The 25,880-nt window shown below is 37.0% G+C and overlaps 1 protein-coding gene across 5 annotated transcripts in view; it reads right to left on the bottom strand.

Moving 5' to 3' along the window:
• The window catches only part of WDSUB1 (WD repeat, sterile alpha motif and U-box domain containing 1), a 48,627-nt gene extending 22,753 nt beyond the window's left edge, over positions 1-25,874 (bottom strand). The window contains exons 1-9 of one of the 5 annotated variants that reach the window (XM_055307829.1): positions 25,677-25,874; positions 23,374-23,795; positions 20,736-20,920; positions 18,503-18,595; positions 14,717-14,810; positions 4,633-4,666; positions 3,278-3,318; positions 3,091-3,197; positions 2,058-2,237 (exon numbers count right to left, since the gene is read on the bottom strand). In XM_055307829.1, the coding sequence (XP_055163804.1) occupies positions 2,058-2,237; positions 3,091-3,197; positions 3,278-3,318; positions 4,633-4,666; positions 14,717-14,810; positions 18,503-18,595; positions 20,736-20,920; positions 23,374-23,771 (1,132 nt within the window). In that variant the 5' untranslated portion in view covers positions 23,772-23,795; positions 25,677-25,874. Of the gene's footprint in view, positions 1-2,057; positions 2,238-3,090; positions 3,198-3,277; positions 3,319-4,632; positions 4,667-14,716; positions 14,811-18,502; positions 18,596-20,735; positions 20,921-23,373; positions 23,796-25,156; positions 25,253-25,676 lie in introns of those variants that run through there. The other 4 variants (XM_055307827.1, XM_055307830.1, XM_055307828.1 and 1 more) reach the window with 4 other exon arrangements.
• Between the last annotated feature and the right edge of the window lie 6 nt (positions 25,875-25,880).

Below are 25,880 nucleotides of genomic sequence, written 5' to 3'. Positions count from 1 at the left end.
TTGTGATGAGCACCGAGTATTGTATGGATGTGAATGACTATATTGTACACCTGAAACTAATATTACGGTGTATGCTGATAAAAAAAAAATCAGTTTTTTTTTTCTTTTGAGACAAACTGACAAGTTGATTCTAAAATTCATATGGAAATGCAAGGGACCCAGAGTAGCAAAAACCAATCTTGGAGAGAGAAAAAAAAAATATGGAGGACACACATTTTTCAAATTTAAAACATACCACAAAGCTACAGTAATTAAGAGAGTGTGGGGGTGCCTGGGTGGCTCAGTCAGTTAAGTGTCCAACTCTTGGTTTTGGTTCAGGTCATGATCTCAGGGTCATGAGATAGAGCCCTGATTCAGGCACTGCACCTCAGCACAGAGTCTGCTTGAGATCCTCTCCCTCTCCTTTTCCCTCTGCTTCTGTTCCTCCTTCCCATCACTCTCTCTCTCTTTCTCTCTCAAATAAAATAAAGAAAATCTTAAAAAAAAAAAAAAAGACAGTGTGGTACCAGTATGACAATAGACTAATAGATCAATGAAATAGAATTCAAAGTCCAGAAATAAATCCTCACATTTGTAGTCAACTGATTTTCAACAAGGGTGCCAGGACAATTCCAAAGCACATGAATAATCTTTTCAATAAATAGAACTGGGGCAGCAACTAGATACCCACATTTGAAAAAATGATGTTAGACCCTGACCCTCACACTATATTCAAAAATTAAGTCAAACCTGATCACACACCAAGATAAGAACTAGACATAAAATTCATAGAAGAGAAACAAGGTGTAAATCTTCGAGACTAGGAATTAGGCAATAGTTTCTTAGCTATGACACCTACAGCAAAGCAACAACAGGAAAAACAGATACACTGGACTTCATAAAAATTAAAAAAAAAATTGTGCTTCAAAGGACACTATCAATAAACTGTAAAGCTAACCCACACAAAGGGAGGAAAATTTTATAAATCATATATCCAGTAAGTCTCATATCCAAATTTATATAAACAATAAAAAGACAACTCAGTTTTTTAAATGACCAAAGGATATTAAATAGACATTTCTACAAGAAAGATCTACAAATGGCTAACAAGCACATGGAGAGATGTTCAACATCACCAATCACCAGGAAATATATATTGAAACCAGGAGAGACCACTAGGATGGCTATAATTTAAAAAAAGAAAAAAAGTACTGACGAGGATATGGAGAAAATGAAATCTTCATATATAGCTGGTGAGAATAGTAAAATAGCACAGCTGCTTTGAAAATAGTCCAGCAGTTCCTCAAATGTTAAGCACGGAGTTACTGTATGACCCACCAATTCCATTTCTGATTATGTACCCAAGAAAACTGGAAACATTACCACACAAAAACTTGTACACAAATGTTCAGAGCAGCATTATTCATAACAGCTAAAGTAGAAACGATCCAAATTCAATCAACTGATAAATGGATAAGCAAAAAGTGATAAAGTGAAAAAAAAATATTATTCAGCCATAAAAAGGAATGAAGTACGAATATATGCAACAGCATGGATGAACTGTGAAGACATGGCTAAGCAAGAGGCTAGACAAGGCCACATATCATATAATTCCACTTTTATGAGATGTCAAGAAGAGGCAAATCCTTAGAGATGGAATGCAGATTAGTGGTTGCCAGTGGCTAGAGAGAAAAGGAAAGAGGAGCGACAACTTGTGGGCATGGGGTTTCTTTCTGAAGGTATGAAAATATTGTGAAACTAGACAGGGGTGATGGCTGGACAACTTTGTGGATATACTAAAAGAACCCACTGCACTGTACACTTATAAAAGGGTGAGTTTTATCATATGTGAATTATGTCCCAATTTAAAGAATATATACATTTTTAAAATTAGTTACGTGGTGGCTTTAGTTAAAGAAATACTATGGAACACTTCTTTTCCATACTCCAATAAAAATGTACTATCCTTCTCTACTATGCCAGGATATTAAGAGGAAACTATTAATACAACTAAAACAAATCTCAGAGTAAATTATTAAAAGTCACTTTTAATACTGCCAATCTTCCACTAATCTTACCTATTTTCAAGTCATCGACCAGACTTTCTTTGGTGAGATTAAACAGTTCTCTTCCATCAATGTTATTAATTTTGAAAATATCAACAAGGTCATTTAAACCTTGTGCACAAAGCCACATCGAGACATCATCCTCTGACCAATCTTCAATAAACTGCTTCACTTGATCGTCTGTGCTCCTTGCTTTAAAAACAAACCAAAAAACAGAAAGGCAGATAAAATAACAATGAAGACAAGTACATCCTTTATAAATATTATCACTCAGAATTCAAAAGTAAATGAAATTTCCTTAAATCTGTGTTTTGCCACTTTAACATCCTTTTAAGAAATTTCAAAAAATCAAGTAATGCTATGTATAACTACAGTATTATTTAATATGTTAAATACTACTCTTTTGGAACTTTTTCTTTCCACTCTAGAAAACCAAATTTTTTTATTATATAAATCTCATATTGGGGGGCCTGGATGGCTCAGTCAGTTAAGCAGTTAATTCTTGATCTTCACTCAGGTCTCAACCTCAGGGTCATGAATTCAAGCCCTGAACTGGGCTCCATGCTGGGCGTGGAGCCTACTTTAAATAAAACAAATAAAACCAGAAACCTCATATGAGCAAAAGTACTCTATTTGCTCTACCACCTGCATATCACCACCACTATTTGGCTAATTCTGACAGTGATAAAAATAAAACTCCTAAATTATGTGTCAACACTGATGAGGCCAAAACTAAAATGAATCAATAAAACTATGATTTCTATTTTGTTCTCAGGCTACATTTATCTGAAAGAATAGTCTGCAGTACAAATAAACAGCTTATAAAACTATGGGAGGTATGATATCCATGAACATGCACCCAGCAGTTTTAACAAAGACCAACTACTTTAAACACTGCCTTCTCTAAAATTATTTTTAAATCCTATTAAATTTGGATGCATATTTTATATTCAGAAAAAGCTGAGTAATTTTTCAAAAAATTATGGAATTTAAGATTTTAATGGTGAATGGGTTGAACTGGCTTAAATATGATGCCCTTACTAACCTTGGCAAGGTGTTTCCAGATCAAATTGCCAGATGTTCACTGTTTTGTCCATTGAACCAGTAGCAAGTAAGAGGATATTGGGTGCAAAGGCACAACTTGTGACATACCTAGTTAATAAAAACAACTATTATGTATCTTCAGACTACTTTCTTAATTATATTCATGGAAAATGAGGTTAGGTTCAGACCTGGTATGCTGAGTCAACGTGTGAAGTATAGTCTCAGTATTCTGAAAAACAATAAAAACAGTTTTATATTTACTCAAGTAGGAGATAAAGTTACTAATAAGGACTCATTTAACATAAACAGTTTAAATGCTGTGTTTTAGTAGTATTATTAGTCACTAATGTAAGTTGAAAGTTATTTCACTTTCTCATTAATTAGCACTGCTGTTTGCTGACCATTTTCCTAGAAATTTTTAGTATAAAAGACCCTTGGCTTTTGCCAATTTATTTGAATTTACTAATAGTAACCTAAACATCTGTTACATGAAATGATTTGTATTTTTGCTATGGCATTTGACTTCTATCCATTGCAAGACCAGTGAGTAGAAATTAGTCACTTAGATTTTCAATATACTTAGTTGGCCATCTAGTATCTAGACACATTTATTTTATTAATTTTTTGAAAGTGAAGTATAAATAATATAAAGTATTATTATAGTTTCAGCTATACAATTGGTTGTATATAACTGAGACTTACATAATTTATGGAGAAAATTTAACATTATAGCTATTCTTGTAAAATCTCATGAAAATTTCTTGAGAAACTTTCAGGATCCACTTTACTCAGTTTGAGTACTCTTTCCTAGCCCCTGCCAGAGTACTCAGTGATTTGAACTCTCATGTGGAGAACTGGTTTAGATTCCTTGTTTGACCCTCTAAACTTTGATGATTTACATCTCTGTTTCATTTGCTGGCAAAGCTGCTGCAGCCTGAACTCATCATTATAAGGCTCCATTCAACATTCTCCAATCTCTCTTGGAGAATATTTTCATCAACTTCATCTTCACTCTATGTAAAATGTTCATTTTTCTTCATAGTTATGCAACTCTGCTCTTTATTTATATGGATCTACCCAAGACTCCCATTTTCCCAAGTCCATTAAAACCTTCTCTTCCTTATACTTTAAACCCAGCCCAAACGCTACCGTTGGTTGGTGACTTTCAGCTAAACCCTTCCCCAACCCTGGGGTAAACATTCATCCTTTGCTGTTATAGAAACTATGGAAACTTGGAATAAAAGTTTAAGAGTAATTAATTTGAAGTGATTTTTTTTTTTTTTGGATATTGGTCCTCGTTGTATTTTCTTTGATCAGACCTGTCCATCTTAGACATCTGTCCATCTTAAAATCACTACTGAAATATTTAAGGGCTTGTCCCAGGACCTGTACCTTAACCTGCATAACTATCTTAGCATTTCTGAAAATGTCTACCCTTAGGCACTCTAACAAGTATATTTTTTTTTTCATCTTGCCTAACTAACTTGAAGCTCAGTAGCCTAATAGAATTTACACAAATCACAGAAGGTTTTGAAATACTTACAGTATCATATACTATGACAGACTTATCCACAGATCTTTAAAACAAAAAGGAAATTACGAGTGAGTAGTTCTATAAAAACAAAGTACAGCATTTATTAATTAGTATTAAGTTATTTAAATAACTTTTTGGATATACAAACATTTACTTATTTAAAAAATATTTTATTTATTTATTTGAGTGAGAGAGGGCAGAGGGAGCAGCAGACTGCCTGCTGAACAGGGAGCCCAGTGTCAGGCGGGGCTCAATCCCAGGACCCAGAGATCATGACCTGAGCCAAAGGCAGACGCTTAACTGACTAAGCCACCCAGGAGCCCCTGATATGCAAACATTTAGAATGCAGCCTTTTTGTTCCCATGTATGAACTTTTATTCAAAAAATCAAATGTTATATATGAAATTTATCAGAAAATTATACACTTTAGTAAGCAATGGCATATGCTATTTATACTACCTAGCCATAAACAGAAAGCATTTAAGATGTATAAATAAGACACAATCTTATATCCAGTTAATAACTCAAAGGGAAAAAATAGTCCAAGGGAATGCTATTACAGTTGACCCTTGAACAATGCAGGGATTAGGAGCATTAAGCTCCACCCCATGCAGTTGAAAATCGATCTATAACTTTTGACTCCCCCAAAAAACTTAATACTACTAAGGTTCCTGTTAACTGGAAGCCTTACCAATAACAAGAAGTTGATTAACACAAATTTTTGAATATTATATGTATTCTATAATGTGTACTTGTAATAAAGCTAGAGAAAATCTGAAAATCCTAAATACTGTATTATATAAAAAAAAAATCTACATATAAGTAAGCCCATGCAGCTCAAACCTATGTTGTTCAAGGGTCAAAAGTACTGTTTTGGTTTTGGTTTCAGATAGTATTGTTCTTTATCAATGATATGGCTATGCCTTAATCACTAATCTCTACACACACACACACACACACACACACACACACACACACACACATCTCTTGACTGGGACTCATTTTTGAAAATTACGATTCTTAATATGAACTCTACGTGATTACTTTTAATGGTGTAAAAATTAAAAAACAGCCACCTGGGATTAGTCTAGTGGTGAAAAAGATCATCAGAGAAAAATGCAATACTATGACAAAGTACATAATTAACAACAGATAAATATTTCTTTATAATATTTTCCCTCTTTAAAAATAATCTTTATGCCACCATGATACATGCTGTGAGAAAACACAATAATACGAGTGTTACTACCATGTGTACAACTTTAATATTTGTACTTATTAAAAAGTAGCTAAGGGGCACCTGAATGGCTCAGTGGTTGAGCATCTGCCTTTGGCTCACGTCATGATCCTGTGGGATCAAGTTCCACATCCAGCTCCACACAGCAAGCCTGCTTCTCCCTCTGCCTGTCTTTGCCTCTCTCTGTGTCTCTCATGAATAAATAATTTTTTTTTCTTTTAAAAGGTAGCTGATAAGAGTCCAACCACAGAAGTCATAGCTTCTGAAGGACTTAAAATTCCTTGTTTAGTAGGTTATCCAGTGTAGATGATGGATTTTGACTGCAGAATTTTTCCAAAACAGGGATTACACTTTAAATGTTCAAATTTGAGCAGCCCCGATGGCCCAGCAGTTTGGCGCTGCCTTCAGCCCGGGGTATGATCCTGGAGACCCGGGATCGAGTCCCGTGTCGGTCTCCCTGCATGGAGCCTGCGTCTCCCTCTGCCTGTGTCTCTGCCTCTCTCTCTCTCTCTGTTATGAATAAATAAATAAAATCTTAAAAAAATAAAAATAAATGTTCAAATGTAAAATAAAATACAAGAAAGCAGGAAGCATATGAATGCATTCTGAATGTCAAAAAAGTTATAGCATTAAATGCTAAATTCCAGCCAAAAAACATTGAGAAATAATATTAGCAGCTAATGTTGTTTGACTATGTATACGCTAAATATAATTAATTTGTGGATACTCTTATTTAGTCCTAAATTTCTCAAGGTACAAGGTATGATTACTAGAATATATAAAATTTTTAGGGAAAACTATTACTTCTGAGCATCATAAAAAAGCAAATTAGAAGGAGATTCCACCTTCTGAGACCATAACTAGTGCAATTAAAATGAACTCATCCTGGGGCACTTGGATCAGTCAGTTGAGTATCCACTTGGTTTTGGCTCAAGTCATAATCTGATGGGTCATGGAATCTAGCCCAACATCAGACTCTGCACTCAGTGTGCAGAGCCTGCTTGAAAGACTCTCTCCCTCTGCCCATCCCCCCTGCTCTCACTCACTCTCTCTCTCTCTCAAATAAATCTTTTAAAAAAAATCACAAAAACAAAAACCTAACTTGTTCTAATAATATATCACTTGAAGATCATTAGTAATTTTTTATGTGCGTTGTATATTGGGAAGACAGAAATTAGGACAAGAGTCCACTACGGGAATAGCAAGCAATATGGCCCAAAATATAAATTAGAACAAAAAAACAAAGCACCCAAGAAATTTAAACTATCCTGTAGGCAACAGACTGCCAGCCACGAAGGCAAAGGAATAGGTTCCCTATCTACTGAGGTATAAACATAATTTGAGAAACAAAAGACCGAGGAGGAGCTCTTAAGAGTCTAAGGATTCCAAGCAAGAATGGCAATTATAAACAGAGACCTGTAAACTTTGGGAGATTAAAAAGACTGTCAACTTACTTCCTGTAGCCTCTAATTTGGTCATAGGATTCAAAGAAAGATATAATGGGATTTGATAACTGATTAGATTTGGGAGAAGGAAATCAGAATTAGGGAAAAAATAATAGTTTTCAATATTTGAGATTTGAAATAAAATACTTTGAAACTACTCAAATAATATAAAACCTCAAAATATTCCCTAAATTGAACCTGAACCAACACCACACAAGAAGTCCAACTGTTTGGTGCTCCTGATTATACATTTCCTGCTTTATGTAAATCTTACCCCAACTCTTCAGTATCCACATTCCAGCACAATCTGCCTTTCACTCTAACCCCTTATAAAGGAGGCATTAGTATTCAAGCCTTTTGATACTCCATTTCTTCAGTTTTGTGGCACTCTAAAACCTCAACTCTGCTCATTCAAGACTATAAGACACGTATGTCAATTATATCTGGCTAGTGGGTGAGAGCAGCAACATGTATAGTTATGTGTTTGGTATAGAAGAGCATATAATCATAGACTCATGGGAGATCCATGACATTCTAGTGATACTGTACAGCCACTCATATCAGAAATCACCTAGAGCATTTTAATCTAAACTAGCTTTATACAATGCCAAAAAGCTCATCAAATGAAATCACCAATATTTCTTTAGGTCAAGTGTGTTCCTCAGGTTTAAAGATTTATTTTGCAGTCAAATGTTTTTAATTTAAATGCATTTATCTATGTTTCCATTCTCATTCAGAAAGTATTTGCAGTCTCTTACAAGACGTAGCAAAAACAAGGGAAAAATTACAGTGAGAAAACTGGAGAGGAAGAGACTACAACGATGAGTAGGCAAGAGAAATGAAGGTTAAGTTGTAGTGTTCAAGAGCTGCCTGGGTAGCTTAGTTGGTTGAGCGCTGGACTCCTGACTTTGGCTCAGATCATGGTCTCATGGGTCGTTTGGATGGAGCCCCATGTTGGGCTCTGCACTAAGTGCAGAGTCTGCTTCTCCTTTTCCTTCTGTCCCTCCCCCTCTCCCCCCGACTACTTGCTTGTTCTCTCTCAAATAAATAAATAAAATCTTTAAAAAAATTTAGTGTCCAAAATATACATCATAAAATCCAGTCTACCCTGCTACAGGAGGGCTGCAAGTTTGTTTCTGAGCTTCTTCAACAGCAATTCAAAAAAGAAAACATGATCTGTTAACACAATTTAAGATAAAAACACACACCCAAAGTTTGGAAAAGAGACTTCAATTCCTCAGACTGAGACTTGAAAGAACTATTTCCCCCAAGGTCTTTATAGAGAGGATGCTATGACACAACATCCTCAACAACTCTTCCTGAACAAACATGGTAAAATTTCAAACAGCTGTTTTATAATGCCTCTTAGGTAGGTCAATGTCTAAAACTCAGAAAAAGCAGAAATCAGAAAATATCCAGTGTTTCAGATTACATAAAAATATTTAATCATGTATTGAACAATTATCATGCCCCCCAAATAAGCAATAAATACTTTGCTTGCATTTTCTCACTTAAGCTTCGTAACAATCTTATGAGAAATGTGTTATTATTTTCCCCATTTTGTAATTCAGAGAACTGAAGCTGAGATAAGGTATGGAATTAGAACTTGCTCAAGGTCACACAGCTAGTAAGTGATGAAAACTATGTGAACTTAAAACCCAAGTTTTTGGATTTTATAGTTCCTAGATCATCCCCCATAAATGTATTAAAATTGATTCATAATGGGGACATACTCTGTCCGTTTTAACCTAAAAATGTATGAAGCAGATGGCATAGTTATTCAAATTTCGCTAAAGCTTTCACAAGTCATCCAGTTTCAAGCAATGTAATATCTAATAACCCTCTGTGATAAACTGCATCATGTACTTTTAAGCTATTAAATGAACTGACCTATTCTATAGGATTACGAACAATGTTATAAAGAGATGGGGGAGGGGGTGGCGGGGGCAGGGAGATGATTCGAGTTTTGGAAAAGTGACCTTAAGCCTTCTTATGCCAGTCATCACTGAGCAAGAGAAGGTTGCTTGTAACGCCACTCCAAATTCATGAAAATTCTACCCTCCACAAGTACAAAACAGATAAAAACAAACTTCTTATTGGAATGAGAGGGGACACTTCCCATCGTTTCTGGAATAAGGTTCCTGGCCTCCCTTCTCCCTCTCCTACTTAACAGAAAAAGAGTGACAGATGACTGGAAAGTTTAGGAAAAGATGCTAGGTCACATGGCCCAGCCCCTCTGGATTTTCTCTTTTATCTGATCTGTCCCCACGGGGTACTAAGTCTGCAGTGGGCCAATGGTGCACAGGTGGGCAAGTCAGATGCAGATCTACAGTCATGTTATCTAATGTTTGTTTTGTATTTCTCTCTCCCTGGTTTTTGACTCAAGAAGAAGAAAAGAGAATGTTATTTACTGAACTCCTAAAACTCTAACAATGATCAGCATTTAAAAACTAGTTTTCAAAGAATCCTAACAACTAGAACTGAGAATTTATGGAAAGAGGCAGGCCTATTTGAATTTTGAAGACTGATCTTTCCTGCCTGAATAGAAGCTAAAATATATAATGTTCGTTTTATCTGGTTGATCAAGTGAAGTAGGGTGGAACAAAAGACAAATTCTGCCAAGGGGCTAGAGGAAAATTATTAGAGGGGAGGTGTAGAGAAAGATGAGTGAAGAAGTTCCTACATATTTTGCTCCATCATGTGTGATGCCATCACAGCTCTGAGAGCTAATGGAACGTGTGGAGCAGATAGGAGAACCCGTGTATCTTTTGCTAGTCCAGATACTGAAGCGATTTTTAAAAAGAAAACAATTCATTCTTCTATTTTACTTTTCTTAACCAAAAATGTTATGTTAATATACAATGAGTTTTTTTAATGAACTAAAAATATTTTAGAATTTTGTTTTATTTTCAGTAAACAGCGATATATGTAACCCATACAAGCAAAAGCTCCTTAAGCTCCACCTCAATAATTTGTAAGAACGTCAGAGAATGCTAAGGCCAAAACATATGAGAACTATTGACCTAAATCATGGTTCAATTTCTTTACTTCACCTTTAGTACTCATCTCCTATAGCTAGGCAATGGATATTAGAATTGCCTTAAAAGTTTCAATCATTTTCCTAAATCTATACAAAGTCGTAACAACATCCTAGTATCTCTCAATCTATTTTTCCAGCCTCAATTCCTCTTACTGCTTTTTATATGCACCATACATTTAATCCACTCAAGAATTTCCTGCCTTTTGGAATTCCCTGTTTCCCAATCCTCCCATATCTGCATAAATTCCATGATGCCTTTGACATGGTCACCCTATATCTATGCCCTATACAACCTCATTAGCATACTTGACCTATAATCCCATTCTCTCCTCAATTCATTTTTTCTGTGTAGCCACCTGTATTCAGATATCTTACTCATTTTACCCCACTGTCTCTTTAAAATATGTATCTGTTTCATCTAACCAATAACTTTTATTCACAAAGGGAATATATCACTGACCAATGAACTAGTTCTTTATCTACTCATGAAGTATGGTTGAAACATATATCCCAATTTCCCTAAAAAACTAAACGTTTATATTTCACCATCTTACATTTCCAACTCACTAACTTGCCCATATATTTATCCAAATGAATTAAGAATATTCAGAAAAAATATCTGAATGTGACCTAGAGTGATACCAAATCCCAAAAAATATTTAATAATGTAAAATACATTTATCCACAATGACTAGAAAGGGTACATCTTAGTTAACATAAAATATTAATTAAGATTGACATATATACAAGCTAATGAGGAATTATAATGCTATAAAATAGCATTTTTATAACAAATAGCTTTTAAACACACAAGTTATACTGAGTATCATTTAATACTTCTTTTATGATTCAGAAGGCAAAGGCGTATCAGATCATACAATGTTATTAAGTTATCAACATGACCATCAGGATAGAGAATTAAAATATCTTGAAGGGCACACTGTCTTATACTTCCTTTTATATGCCGTATCGCAACTGGCAGAGACCTGCGCACATGAGATAGTCATAAATACTTGCTGAATTTCATTTCATCATTTTGTCAACCTCTCAAGAGTGAAATGCACAATACATCCCCCAAAACAAAAGAAGATAATTCAAATTTGTTTAAACTATCACTGACTTCAATTCTAGGTGAAAAGAGAATTACTATACATGCTTTTTGATGATGCACTATTTTCTTTTGGGATAGAAGGGTCACATCTAAAATAAAGGCAACATATCTAATTTTTTGGTTTATTTATTTGTCAAGGATTAGAACATATGGGAAAAGAACTATCAGGCTTAAGTCCAAAGTATTTTAAGTAAATGTCAACAGCCCAAATATCTTGGATGGAGCGAAAGCTGCCATGAAGAGCCATGAATGTGGATTTCAGTGTCTGATGCCAGAGAGGCAAGAGTGAGAAAATCCAAGAGCAGCAAGGAGAAAATATACCAAAGTATATAAATAGAATATAAAGTAACTGACTCATGCTACTGTGTACCAAACTAACTGATTTATAGAACAAAGTTTTGAAAAACAAAAGCCAAGATTAAAAATTTTAACAGAGAACTAGAAATCATAAAAAGTGATATAGTGGACCTGAAAAAACAGCCAAATACAAATTCCAGAACCAAAAAAACAAAATAATCCAAATTAAGGATTCATCAATGGACCAGTTTAATATATCTGATAAAGCTAAGAAGAGCATCAGCAAAAGGAAAACCATTTGGAATAAAGCACAAGAACAGGACAATTAAAAATACAGAAGAGAAAATAAGATATATAAAGTTTATAATATGAAGGTATATTTTGCATCTAATTGGAGTTCCAGATTTAGACCAGAGAAAGGACAGAGGCAATATTTGAAGAGATAATGAATAAGAATTTCCCCTTAACTGGTGAATTACCATTCCACATATTTAACAAGCTCAGTGGATCCCAAAGCAAACTAAATAAAAAGAAATCCAAATCTCAATACAAAGTAAGTATAAAAAAATCACAAAGACAAAGTTCTGTAAGCAGCCAGTGAAAAAAATATAAGTTAGTTAGAATCAGGCTTCTCTATAGTGATATATATACAAAAATAGTTAAGTCTTGACCAAATTATGTTTATTCCAACAAAGCAAGGTTGGTTTAACATTTGAGAAATCAATATAATTTATCACCCTAATAGAATAAAAGAGAAAAATCCTATGATTATTTCAAAAGAATCACGTAAAATCATAGCACTTCTTCGTGATAAAAACAAAACAAAACCTCTTACAAACTAGAAGGAACAGAAGAGCTAAAAAAGTTTATCTCTCCAAACCTACAGTGATCACACTTAATAATGAAAGCTTTCCTTTGCAAAAAGGAATCAGAGGTTGGCTGTGATCACTAATTCCATTACCTTTGTACTGACAGCTAGTTGAATAAGGCATAGGATGATGTTAAAGGTACAATGATTAGAAAGGAAGAAACAAAAATGATTATCATGTGATATGATTTCGTACATAAAAACGCATAAATTCTTACAGATCTTAATTTTGTCTTTCTGTATATACTTCTCTATGTTACCCATGACTTTTATAATAGCAACAAAAAAATTAAGTGCCTAGAAATTAATAAAAGAGGAGGAGGACTTCTACAGAGAAGACAATTATTGAGAGAAATCAAAACAAAAATAAACGGAGAAATATGCCATATTCCTGGATTAAAAGACTCAACATCATAAAGATGCCAATTAGCCCCCAAATTATCAGACTCCATACAACCCCAATCAAAATCCAATGGGTCTATGTATGTACAGGGGATAGCTGGAAGCAATCTGACAAGCTAACTCTAAAATTTATATGGAAGTATCTAAGCTATCCAGGAATAGCTTAGAAGGAGAATGGTTTTAGAGCAAGGATAAAGAGAAAAATAGAATGAAATAGGCTGAGAAACAGATCCACACATATATGGTCAGTGATTTCTGATAAGATAGAACATGGAGAAAAAAATGATCTTTTCATGTATATTACTGGGACAACTGGATATCCACATGGAAAGAAATAAAATTGGACTCCTGTACATGACACACACAAATCAAATTTGAGAAAGAAAATACAATGAAGGTTTTAGAAGATAATATGGGAAAATATTCTCATGACTCAGAACATAAAGAAACTGATTACACTAAAATTAAGCTGTGAAGGGCAGCATAGATGGCTCAGTGGTTTAGCGCCGCCTTCAGCCCAGAGTGTGATCCTGGAGACCTGGAAGCAATGGGTTCCCTGCATGGAGCCTGCTTCTCTCTCTGCCTGCTTTTCACTCTGCCTGTGTGTCTCTGCTTCTTTCTCTCTCCATGTCTCTCATGAATGAATAAACAGAATTAAAAAAAAAAAGACCATATTAAAATTAAGCTGTGAAAAGACAAATCCACAGAAGGGAAAAGATATTTACAACACATATAACCAATAAGTGGCTCATATATTGAAATATAGACACAATATATATAATCTCAACAACAGATCAATAAGAAAAGGATAATCCAGAAGGAAAATGAGCAAGAGACATGAACAGGTACTTCATTAAAGGAGATATACCTGTGGCCAAAAAACTTCTGAAAAGATTCCAATCTCATTGTTTTAGGGAAACGCAAATTTAAAAAGCAGTAAGGTAACACTTTATATCCATAAGAAAGGCTATAATTAAAAAGACCAAAAATATCAGTATCAAGTATAAGCTAGGATGTGAAATAACACAGCTCTAGGGATGTTTGGCTACTTGGAAAACAATCTGATGTTACCTGCTTTGCAAAGTTGAAAATACAATTATTCTGTGGCTCATAAATTCTATTCCTATGTATTTTTCCTACAAAGATGCATGAACAGGTACACTAGAAAACATAGATGGATTTACAAAATTATTGTAATGCTCCCAAAATGAAAATAATCCATATATTCCTCAACATTAAAATGATTAATAGTGTACACACTCAATGGAATATTGCATAGCAATGAAAATCAATAAGCCGAAAATAATCCATATATTCATCAACATTAAAATGATTAATAATACTATTCAATAAGCCACGGTTACATGCATGAATATGAATGAATGCCACAAACATCATGTTGACTAAGGGCAGCCAGACACAAAATAATACACATTGTATGATTTGTTTTAAACCAGTTAAAAAGAAAAAAGCGATACAGTATATGACCAGAAGTGTTGTCACCCTAGAGAGGCATCTGGAAGGTGAAGCCCTCTGGAGCAGAACCAGTGATACTGTATTTCTTGACCTGAGTAGTGGTTACATAGGTTTGCATCAATTTATCAAACTATTCTCTTATGTTTTATGTACTTTTCTGTATATCTGTTCTATTTCATATCAAAATGGTTTAAGGAAATTAAACTAAATAGCTTACCCCGAGACTAGCATCTGCCCATTATGAGAAAAAGCACAAGCCAGAACAGGAGCACAGTGCCCACTCAGTGTACTTTTATATTTTAATTCAAAACCTGCAAATAACAAGGCAAGAAAAATTAGCAAGCTGACTGTGCTTAGAATTTATTTTTAAGTCAAAACTATTTCACTCATTTATTTTAATAATCTTTAAGTGACTAAAGAATACAAAAATGAAAAAAATCTTCACACAAGTCAGGTATTGGAATGCAGTGTGATGAAGTGGTTTCAAAAATTCAGTAATGGGTAAAGAAAATGGTGCACTCAGTAGAGATGGGGGATTAAAATGATCAAGTACTTTTAAAATAAAAAATTTTAAACTCTATAAAATACATAAAAATATAAAATTTTAAACTAATCTAAAATTTTAAGCCATTAAGACAACCTTGGCATTTCATTTTTTAAAATATAAAATATATTTTAGGGCGCCTGACTGGCTCAGTCAGTGGAGCATGTGACTCTAATCTCAGGGTCATAAGTTTAAGCTCCACAATGGGCACGGAGCCTATTTAAAAAGAAAGTTTTAAAAATATTTTATTATTTTTATATATATATGTATATTTTTATATACACAGATATATACACACTCATAAACCAATTACCTAAATGCTTTAAAAGAATCAAATTGCCGAAATACCTCAACAAAGATCGATTTTTAAAATGTGCTATCAAGAAAATATTTTCTTCCATAAATAAAAAATAATCAATGATAATTTATACATCTTATAATTCCAATGATATCTTACAATACTCTCCTACAAAGTATGGTAACACTGAAATCCATTTTATGCTTTTGGTAATTACTGAAAATATAAGAACTATTTTAAAGACAAACTGATGGAATTCAACGTATCTTAGTCACAAACTAAGAATTACTATAAAAATTACTATTAAGAAGTTCATCTGAGGAGATAAGGAAATAAATACAATGGATTCATTTTCTCAGACCCAATAAAAACTTTTTTGAAGTGTTAATGGCTCTTAAGATAACAGCATTTAATTAAACAAAAAGGGCATTAGAGCAGGTAAAAGTTTCAACAAATAGAAAAAAAAAACATGTATTTTTTGTCTGGGAGAGGAGATGTGGTCACTGAAGGCACTACGGAATATACAGATTAGCAACTGGCACAATCAAACAGCAAAAATGTTAAGTCGTAAATCAAATGAAAACCAATAAAACTTGCAATATCATCACGGTTATATTCTCAAGTATAAGATCTGTAAGTCTGTCTATTCCTCCCTAACAAATAAGCAATTAAAATAATCAGATGAGAGTGATGTGAAACACTTTATAAAAAAGGCTTTAGCTGCATGTTTATAAACTGTTAAGTACGTTTTTCAAAGAGTCAGTATAAAAACACATTTTCCAGACAATGCATGGAACGCTTTACTTTTGAAAAATTATTAAAGACATATTTAGAACATCCCATATATGACTATATTCATGGGTTCTCACAAGAATTTTACTTTGGCAGGAGCAAAAAGAGAGGACAGACCAGTGAATGCTGATCCTCACCAGTATGTCACTGAACACACTAAAAGAATGACTAAATATAACCTAGTAGGCAATAAACTAACTGAATTTCCACAAAAAGAAATTCTTATTTCCTGATAATGAGCCCTTCTCTAGACACTGGTAATAATGACAAAGATTTTCTCTTTTATCAAACTCCAGCCAGACTCTTCTGAGCCCTCTTCTGAACTAAGGCCCTGACCGGGGCCTATAAAGACTTACACTAACATAGTTTCTGACAGCCCACGGCTGCATGCCTAGGATGACCCTGGGCCCCTTAAAGGACCAGCCTGGGAAAACACAAGGCTGCCAATAGAACTTTTGTTTATTCCAGCCAACATCTGAAGATAGGACCCCTGTCTCCCACCTGTAGGAGGGCAGGAGCCTAATCTCCCTACTATGTGCCAGTTAGCAAACCCAGATGAGCTTCACATGGCCCCCATCCTTTCTGTTCTTTGTAAGTTTTCACTTCCCTGACTCTACAAAGTCCCACATACCTCCCTCCTTATTCCCTCATTCTCCCTTCAAATTGCTCAGTCACCTCTGTATAAACTGATGTTGAGTACAGTTCATGTTGGACTCTTCTCTCTATTGCAGTAGTATATTACTGGTTAAAAATCTATCCTTATCATTTTAGTGTCCAGCTTTGTTTAATCTTTGACAACAATTATAAACAACAAAATGCGGTTTGTAATTTAACTGAAGCTTATTAGGTAACAAATTATATTTTTAGGCATCTGAAGATGGCCAACTGACCATATATAATTTCAGAATTCCCATTAAAATGATAGTGAAAGAATTAATAAAAATATAAAAGCAAAAAAATGTATATATAAAAGCACAACAATGAAGAGAATGGAAAGAGAGGCATCAGCAATCCAGAAACTAAAGCCAATTTTGAGAAGGCAGAAAGCAAATTAACTGATGAGGTGCTACAGGGAAGTAACAGCCCAGAGTGCAAAGGGAGGGCCTGTGGCCAAGAAGAAAGTTGTTCTGCCCTAGAATACCTCAAAAAGACTTAGTACTATCAATAGTTGGGGAACACAGATATTAACCTGAAAATACAGAAGTTAGCAAAAAAGTCTGTTTATGAAACACTTGGTGTTTACCTCCAATCCCTCCCTCATCCCACCCATAGCATGCTTCACAAAAGTCAGATGCTTCTCTCTAAGCAGAACATTTCTAATGGCTTTCTGGGGAGTTCCTTGGCAGCGCCTATGCAGCTCCCTAAGCCCCTAAACCCTCTTCGGTAAGGGCCAACAAGCCACTTCCTCCTCCTACAGGGAAGTCAGCAACAACAAACCACTACGTGCACAGAGCTTCTGAACATCTTATTATTGCCTAATTCTAAATGTAAATGGAATACAAGGATCTCCAGACAAAGAAGGTAACCCTATAAAAGAGAAAGATCAGAGTAAACAAAAAAAAGACTCAAAAGCAAACAAAGAGAATCAGGAAACAGAAGGGAACAACAAAATAAAAAAAGCCTCTGATACCCTGAGTTTTGAGACAATCTTCACATTCATCTAATAAAAGGGGGACACTGAGAAAAATAGAGAAGATCAACTTACAGAAATTGAAAATATGATGGAATAAAAAATTCAAAAGGTTAAAAGATAAGTTAAGAAGTGTTCTCATACAGTAGAAAAAAGATAAAGAGATAAATGTGGTGGGAGGTGGGTGGGAGGCAACACAGGGAAAGAAATCAGGAGGTCCAACACTCAGTTCATGAAAATTATTACAAAGAGGACATGGGAGGAAATTATTAAAGAAATAAACCTAAAGGAATACTATTTCTGACTCTAAATTTCTTGCCTGAAGGATGCCTAAAGAAACAGTGCAATACATGTAGGAAAGAGCTCCCAGGCATTGTCAAAAAAAAAAAAAAAAAAAAAAAAAAAAAAACAGTCACTGCAGTGAATAAGTTTAAAATATGGTGGTAAAACAATATTTATGCAAACTGAGAACCACCAAGAGTTGCAAACAGATGAAGTGCAAAGTGGTTGCCTCTGGTCAGCAGGAATGTGTGTGGTGATGGTGTTGAGGTCATAATCAGTGGTAAGCATCCAATTTTTAAATCATGTATATGTATGTAATTACTGATTAACATTTATTAATACAGATTTCTATAATCATTTTCAGATATCCAGAGTTCCTTAAGTAAAAAGATTAATTAAAACAGAAATTCTATCTGGATCACAAATGATTTTAGAGAACTACCTGTTGAATACATACCTAAGATATGGGTAAAAGAAACAACCCAAATTTTGATCTGGCAATCCTGACCACATGATGCCAATCGAAAAAACTGAAGACCTTGCTCTCCATCTAAAAATGTAAATTTGTTAAAAATAAATACACAAGAATTGGTAAAACATCTAAACCAAAAAATGTTCAACTTTTTATACTGAAATCTATTAATTCTATTCATTTAAACCATATTCAAAAGTAATATTAAGGGGATCCCTGGGTGGCTCAGCGGTTTAGCACCTGCCTTCAGCCCAGGGTGTGATCCTGGAGTCCCGGGATCGAGTCCCACATCGGGCTCCCTGCATGGAGCCTGCTTCTCCCTCTGCCTGTGTCTCTGCATCTCTCTCTCTCTCTCATGAATAAATAAATAAAATCTTAAAAAAAAAAAAAGACAAAAGTAATATTAACTTATACCACAGAATGAAATTCTGGTTAAAGAATTCATTTTAAACAAGGCACATCACAGGATTGTAACTCTGGCCACTGATGTTACTACAACGAAATACCTTTTCATTTACCTTCCACTAAGGACCTAAATCAAGGGTCCATGGGCCAATATTGAGCCAGTAAGCCCAAGGCATCCTCCAACCCAATTTTAGAGTCTGTGAGGCTAGCTAGCACTTGATGGTAAAAGATTAGGAAGAAAAGGTATGAGTATTAAATGTTTAATTATTCTCAACTTAACTTTCTTTTTTTTAAAGGATATACCCACTTCTTAAAAGCTTAGTCTATTAATTCACAAGGAGTAATAATGAGATTCCCCCCTCCCCATTGATTTAATCAAGGCAAAGGCTGGGATTACATAAATCCAAAATTACATAAATCTGTTTTATTTGGTAGAAATTAAATCAGGGAAGGAAATCAGGATATTTGGTGTCACAAATATTCCACTAGCTTTTAATGCTGAGATAATTTCAGTGTATAATTACATACACACTAGATAAGTTCCTAAATATTTGTGGTTAATGACAATATTGATATCATCAACTCAATTTTACATGAGTTCCACCTAAACATCACAGATGCAGTTTCCTCAAAGGAAGTTTTGGCACTGACGCGCACCAGGATACAATTATATGGGTAAGCACAGTGGAGGCTCATCTGAAGTGATTTTTACTTGAAATCTAAAGGATAACTAAGAGTGAACCAGGTGAAGAATCCATATGTAAAACCCTTGGAAAAATCTTAGAAACATTCAAGGAACAAAAGGAGACCAGAGTGGCAAGAGGATGTCTGAGGCCAAGTGAGCTTTGAGAAGGCAGGGACACAGAATGTGTCCAGTACTTAGGAACTTTTGTGTTTTGGATTTGGTATTTTATACCTTAATCAGTCACTGATGAATGAAATAGGGGAGTGCCAAAACCATTCTGCCCACCTTCTGGACCTGAGCTGTCCAATAAGGTAGGCACTAGCCACACGTGGCTACTGGACACTTAAAATGTGGCTAGAACAAATTTAAATATGACATAATATACATACCAGATTTCAAAAACCTAGTACCAAAAAAAAGGTAAAATATCTTGTTACTATCAATTATTGAAATATTTTACATGTATATTGGGTAAACTATATCATTAAAAATAATTTCACCTACTACTAAAAAGTCTTAAATTTACAAATGTAGTTCACATTACATTGCTAATAGGACAGCACTGGTGGCACAACAATGGAAGCAGCAAAAGCAACTTCCATCCTAACATCCTGAAATAGAGGAAAGCTCCCCAATTCACTGTTATCTATTTAAAACCATGAATCTGTCTATATTCAGGAGTTTGTATTTCTTTTTCTAAAAGCTAATTGTATTGTCAAACATCTTATTTTATAAATTTAGCTTTTGGAAGATTAAATTAGTAAACTGAAAATTTAGCTTCTGTTTCCAATTCTTTTAATTTCACATTTGTCTTTGGAGAGCCATATGCTGTATTTTAAAACCCAGAGCATACTCAACAGGGTTAAGTCCTCTAAATTACCATATTCAAGGAATCCAGATCTACTGTACAAAACTGAGTCATCCCCAGCATATACTAAAGAGCCTGATTTTCCCTAGTGACATTTCTTCATGATTTCATTTTAATCAAGATAAAAGAATGCTTCCTTAAAAGAAATGAATTAAAAGGCCTTCTCATTTTACTAAAGAAGAAAATGAATAAAAGAGTTAAAAGTCATACACAAATTACAAATAGAGACTACTAGTGCTTAAAAGAGTAAAATAACCAACCAGAAACTGGCTGTGAAGAAAAATCACAGCAGGTAATCCCAAGATCATGTGCTTTTTCACTGTGTAGACACCTCATTTTATCATCCCACACTGTTATATCTCCACACGAGGAACCAGTGACAAAGAAATTTCCATTCGGAGAAAATGCACAGGCCACCAATGAGCCATCTTTAACACTACCACATCTGAAATAAAAGCAAAAAGGTGGGGGGAGGGGCTTCATTTCATTTCAGAGTATATTTTACCTTATATTACAATTTTTAACAGAACCTTGCTATAGTAAAAACAGGGTAAATGGCTATCAGAGAACTAGAAAGGAGGTCAGTAGAAATATTATATGCTATAAACTTAGATATGCTTTTCCAAAAATAGGATTTAAACATTATTTTAAGTGACCTATTCAAGCCTAAACTATACAAATCCAAACCAAAGTCCAGGTATCTTCACATTTTGCCATATGGCAATTCTGTATGAACATATTAAAATCTATAAAACTTAACAAAAAAGCTCTGCCAACCAAAATATCAACTGTGGTCCCACATTTTTTAAAAACCATTTTTACTGGAAAACATGTTATTGGGGTCAAAAGTACTTTCAACTTCTGTATTAAAATGACCCAGGGCAGCCCTGGGTGGCTCGGCAGTTTAGGGCCTGCCTTCACGCCCAGGTCGTGATCCCGGGGTCATGGGATAGACCATAGAGTCCCGCATCGGGCTCCCTGCATGGAGCCTGCTTCTCCCTCTGCCTGTGTCTCTACCTCTCTCTTTCTCCATGTCTCTCATGGATAAATAAATAAAATCTTTAAAAAATAAAATAAAATGACCCAAAAGTTGAGTCGGTAGGGTAGCTCAGTTGGTTAAACATCTCCCTTCGGCTCAGGTCATGATCCTGGGTCTGGGATTAAGTCCTGCGTTGGGCTTCCTGCTCAGTTGGAAGCCTGCTCCTCCCTCTCCCACTCCCCCTGCTTGTGTTCTCTCTATATCTGTCAAATAATAAAATCTTAAAAACATAAATAAAATTACCTAGAAGCATAATCTTCAAATATTAAACATAAATAAATATAAATTCTTATGAAAAGAAAATGCTGTGAACAAGTTTTTTAAATTATCTTGGGAAGATAAGGAAGCAATGTGCTGACAATATTAATTTTAATTCTCTCAACTAGGAAAAAGAAACGGGTAAAAGTCTAGCAATCACTGCAGTGTCCCATCCAGTGCTTAAATCTACTGCAGTGCCAACTTTTTACAGCATACGTTAGGGAAGTAATGGTAGAGAGATAGAATTCATCACCTGGTAAGTGAAAAAGAAAATTTCTTAGTTGACAGATATATTTCATTCCTATAAAAAAAACTTGAAAGATATCTCATTCCTTCTGAGCTCTTTAAACTGTTCAATAATGCCACTTAAAACACACTGCCTCCTTCAAGCCACAGACCTAAATCTAATAAGCACAGTTGTTTACCAGCTGGCATGTGCTCTGAATGATGCAGGGACAGGAGAAAGTATATTAGGCTTTTTTACTTGGTCACATTTAAAAGTTTATGGCTCTTAGTTACTTAAGGTCACCAAACTGTAACTTAAAAATGGTAAACTTGGGCACCCCCGGTGGTGCAGCGGTTTAGCGCTGCCTGCAGCCCGGGTTCTGATCCTGGAGAACCGGGATTGAGTCCCGCATTGGGCTCCCTGCGTGGAGCCCGCTTCTCCCTCTGCCTGTCTCTGCCTCTCAGTCTCTCTCTCTCTCTGAATAAAAAAATTAAAAAAAAAATGCTAAAAAAAAAAAAAAAGGTAAACTTTATGCGATATATAGTTCACTACAATATACATAAAAGTACGTAACTTTCATGTTGGCAAGTTCCAAGAGAACATTACCAATAAAAATCAATTGATGTATTTTCATCTAAAAGGAGTTTTTCAAAAAATAAAAATAAAATAAAAGGAGTTTTTCAGATTTTTTAAATTAGTTTATTTTTTAAGATTTTATTTATTTATTCATGAGAGACACAGAGAGGCAGAGACCTAGGCCGAGGGGGAAGCAGGCTTCATGCAGGAAGCCTGACATGGGACTCGATCCCAGGATCCCGGGATCATGGCCTGAGCCAAAGGCAGATGTTCAATCACTGAGCTACCCAGGTGCCCCTGGTTTTTGTTCTTTTTACATGAAAACACAATACCACACTAATCACAAGGGTCTTTCTTCTGGGGTTGATCATTCACCCAGCAAGAATCCTCATCAGGAAACAGTTGTGTTTCTTACGTGAGACTTACTTACCATTACTCTATTACTGAGAACACTTGAGTCATGAGTGATAAAAACAAAGTCTAAAATTACTGGACCTTTTTCAAAAGATTGTTTTCTTTGTCTCGCTCTTAAAGCAAGAATCCATAAAAGTCTAACAAGATTAACCCTTATTTTACGAGAGAAAGACTGGAAATTTAAAACTCTCAGAGCCAAGCAAATCTACTGTAAGAACCATTTTAAACATGTGTTTTTATGATTTTCAGAAGACCGGTCAAATGTCTTTCCCTGTGATGTCTGAAAATTATCTGCTTCTTAATGTCATCAAAGTATTCTTTCTATTTTTATTTTTTGCAGACTTGTTAATAGGATTAAGAACAGAAAAGGTGTAAATATCCATACCTATATAACTTGTAGGACTGAGCGTTCCATAAAACAACTGTGCCATCAGCTGCCCCTGACACCAAACAAGTGGAGTCTGGGGAAAACTGGCAAACCCTCACGGGGCTACCAGTGGGCTGTTCCATCACTGCCAACGTCTCTCCATTCTGAGTATTCCATAGGACAGTGGTACCATCTGTGGAACAGGAAGCCAGAACATGTCCCGAGGGGGAGAAACAGCAGCAGTGGACAGCATAGGTGTGAAACTTCAGTGGCGAGTGGGGCAGCTCAGTGAAGTCACTTAGGGAGTACAGGCGAATTGTTTTGTCCAAAGAGCAAGTAGCCAAGAGGGAAGAGGAGAACGCACAGCAGTTGACATCATCTCCGTGATCCGCCAATGTGTGAATTAGTTTCACCATGTTCTTTATTTGAGGCAAAATGTCCTGCAATTTTTAAATAAAGGTTACTTCATCCTCAGAATCAAATAAATGCAACTCAAATCCATACGAAAGAGTCAAAATCAACTTAAGAATTTGCTCAGTGAAGCTCCTACATGCCTAGAGGACAAACTATTGCTCCCAAGATAATAAGAATAATTTGGAGCGAAAACACCAATAAGACCATAAACTCTAATTACAATCAGTCACAAGTGACACGCCAATCACGTTCCATTAGTTCCTGAGAAAGAATCTTGTCAAGTAACTTCCAACTGATTTGACGCTGAACATCCAAAACATCGGGTATTTATTTCACCTCTGAAGCCTCTCTCTTAACTAATCACCTCTCAAAAATGCCTCATTCCAGATCTGCTCATCTCAACTCAAAAAGATTTTCCACTCTCAACAAACTGGCTCAGCCGTTCCTTCTACGGGACGGAGCCAGGGCCACATTCGGCTCTGCCTCTAAGGTGCATGGACTGCGTGGTTCCCTCAGAAAGTCTAAGAAACGGTTTCATTCAAAATTTCAGCGGCGGTGCTGAAAGCTCTGCCGTGGTCTGCCACCTTGTTTAAATTTTTTTTTTTTATTTATTTATGATAGAGAGAGAGAGAGGAAGAGAGGCAGAGACACAGGCAGAGGGAGAAGAAGGCTCCATGCACCAGGAGACCAAAGGCAGGCGCTAAACCACTGCGCCACCCAGGAATCCCTGCCACCTTGTTTAAAAAAGAATAAAATGATATAAAAGATTTGAGGTGAAGAAGCCAACTTAATAGATCAAGGAAACCAAAGAGACAGAGTGGCAAAAAAAATGAATGTAGCCAGACTGCACTTGAGAACAAATTTACAAATTCAGATTAAAATCCAAACCCGGGGTCCCTGGGTGGCGCAGCGGTTTGGCGCCTGCCTTTGGCCCAGGGCGCGATCCTGGAGACCCGGGATCGAATCCCACGTCGGGCTCCCTGCATGGAGCCTGCTTCTCCCTCTATGTCTCTGCCTCTCTCTGTGTGTGTGACTATCATAAATAAATAAAAAAAATTTTTTAAAAGTCTGTCTTTAAAAAAAAAAATAATTAATTAATTAAAAAAAATCCAAACCCTTCGTTACAGCTTGCATCTCTGCAGAACGCTACACAGATGGAGCGTCTCTTTTCCAATATCTGTTGTATCTCAAATCTTTAGCCTCTTTTTTCCCCCCCAAACATAAACTCCAATAACGTCAACAACAACAACAAAAAATAGAAACCGCGGAACGTCCGGGGGGGCGGGGGGTCAGCTGTACCCCTGCCCCGCGACGAGGCCGTGCGGGGCTTTCCGCAGCACCGCCGCGCCCCGCCGTCGCCCACGCTCCGCCCGGGCCGGCCCCGCACCTCGCAGCGCCCACGCGCGCCCCGCCCGACGCACGGCCGGCCGGAATGTGCCCCAAGTCTCCCCCAAATAAAGCCCCGCGATGACGCCCCACACGTAGGGACCAAAGGGGCAGCCGAATGGCCGAGCCGCCCGGGCCGCGGACGACCGAGCCGACCCGAGCCCTGCCTTCCCGGGACCGCGGCCTCCGACGCGGCCTCCGACCGGGCCCCGCAGGCCCCGCCCCCCGCCCGGCCCCACGCCCCGCAGGCCCCGCCGGGTCCGCCTCGCCCCCCGCCCGGCCCCAGCCCCCGCCCCGCAGGCCCCGGGCCCCGCAGGCCCCACCCCGGCCGCCCGCCCCGCAGGCCCCCGACCCCCCCGCAGGCCCCCCCGCAGGGCCCCCGCCGGGGCTCCCGCCGCCCCGCCGCGTCCCGCTCCTCGCCGGCCCCCGTCGCGCGCCTGGAAGCCGGCAGCGAGGAAGCAGCACAGGCTCTGACAGCCCCGGCGCGGAGGCTCCTCGCCGACCCCGCGGCGCTCGCCCACCTGCCGCCGCCGCCGCCGCCGCCGCCGCCGCCGCCCCGCGGGCCGCCGGCCGCACCCCGTCCCCCTGGAAGACGCCGGGCGCGCGGGACCCGCCCTCAGCTGCTCCGGCGCGCGGGGCCTCGGGACGCGCTGGTGCGGGGCCGGGCCGCTGCCGTGGAAACCTGGAGGGAGGGGCCAGGCCCCGCCCCGAGCGCGCGCCGCGCC

Source organism: Nyctereutes procyonoides, unplaced genomic scaffold, assembly GCF_905146905.1.
Source record: "Nyctereutes procyonoides isolate TBG_1078 unplaced genomic scaffold, NYPRO_anot_genome, whole genome shotgun sequence".
Classification (NCBI taxonomy): Eukaryota; Metazoa; Chordata; class Mammalia; order Carnivora; family Canidae; genus Nyctereutes; species Nyctereutes procyonoides.
This window is presented reverse-complemented; position numbering and strand designations above follow the sequence as displayed.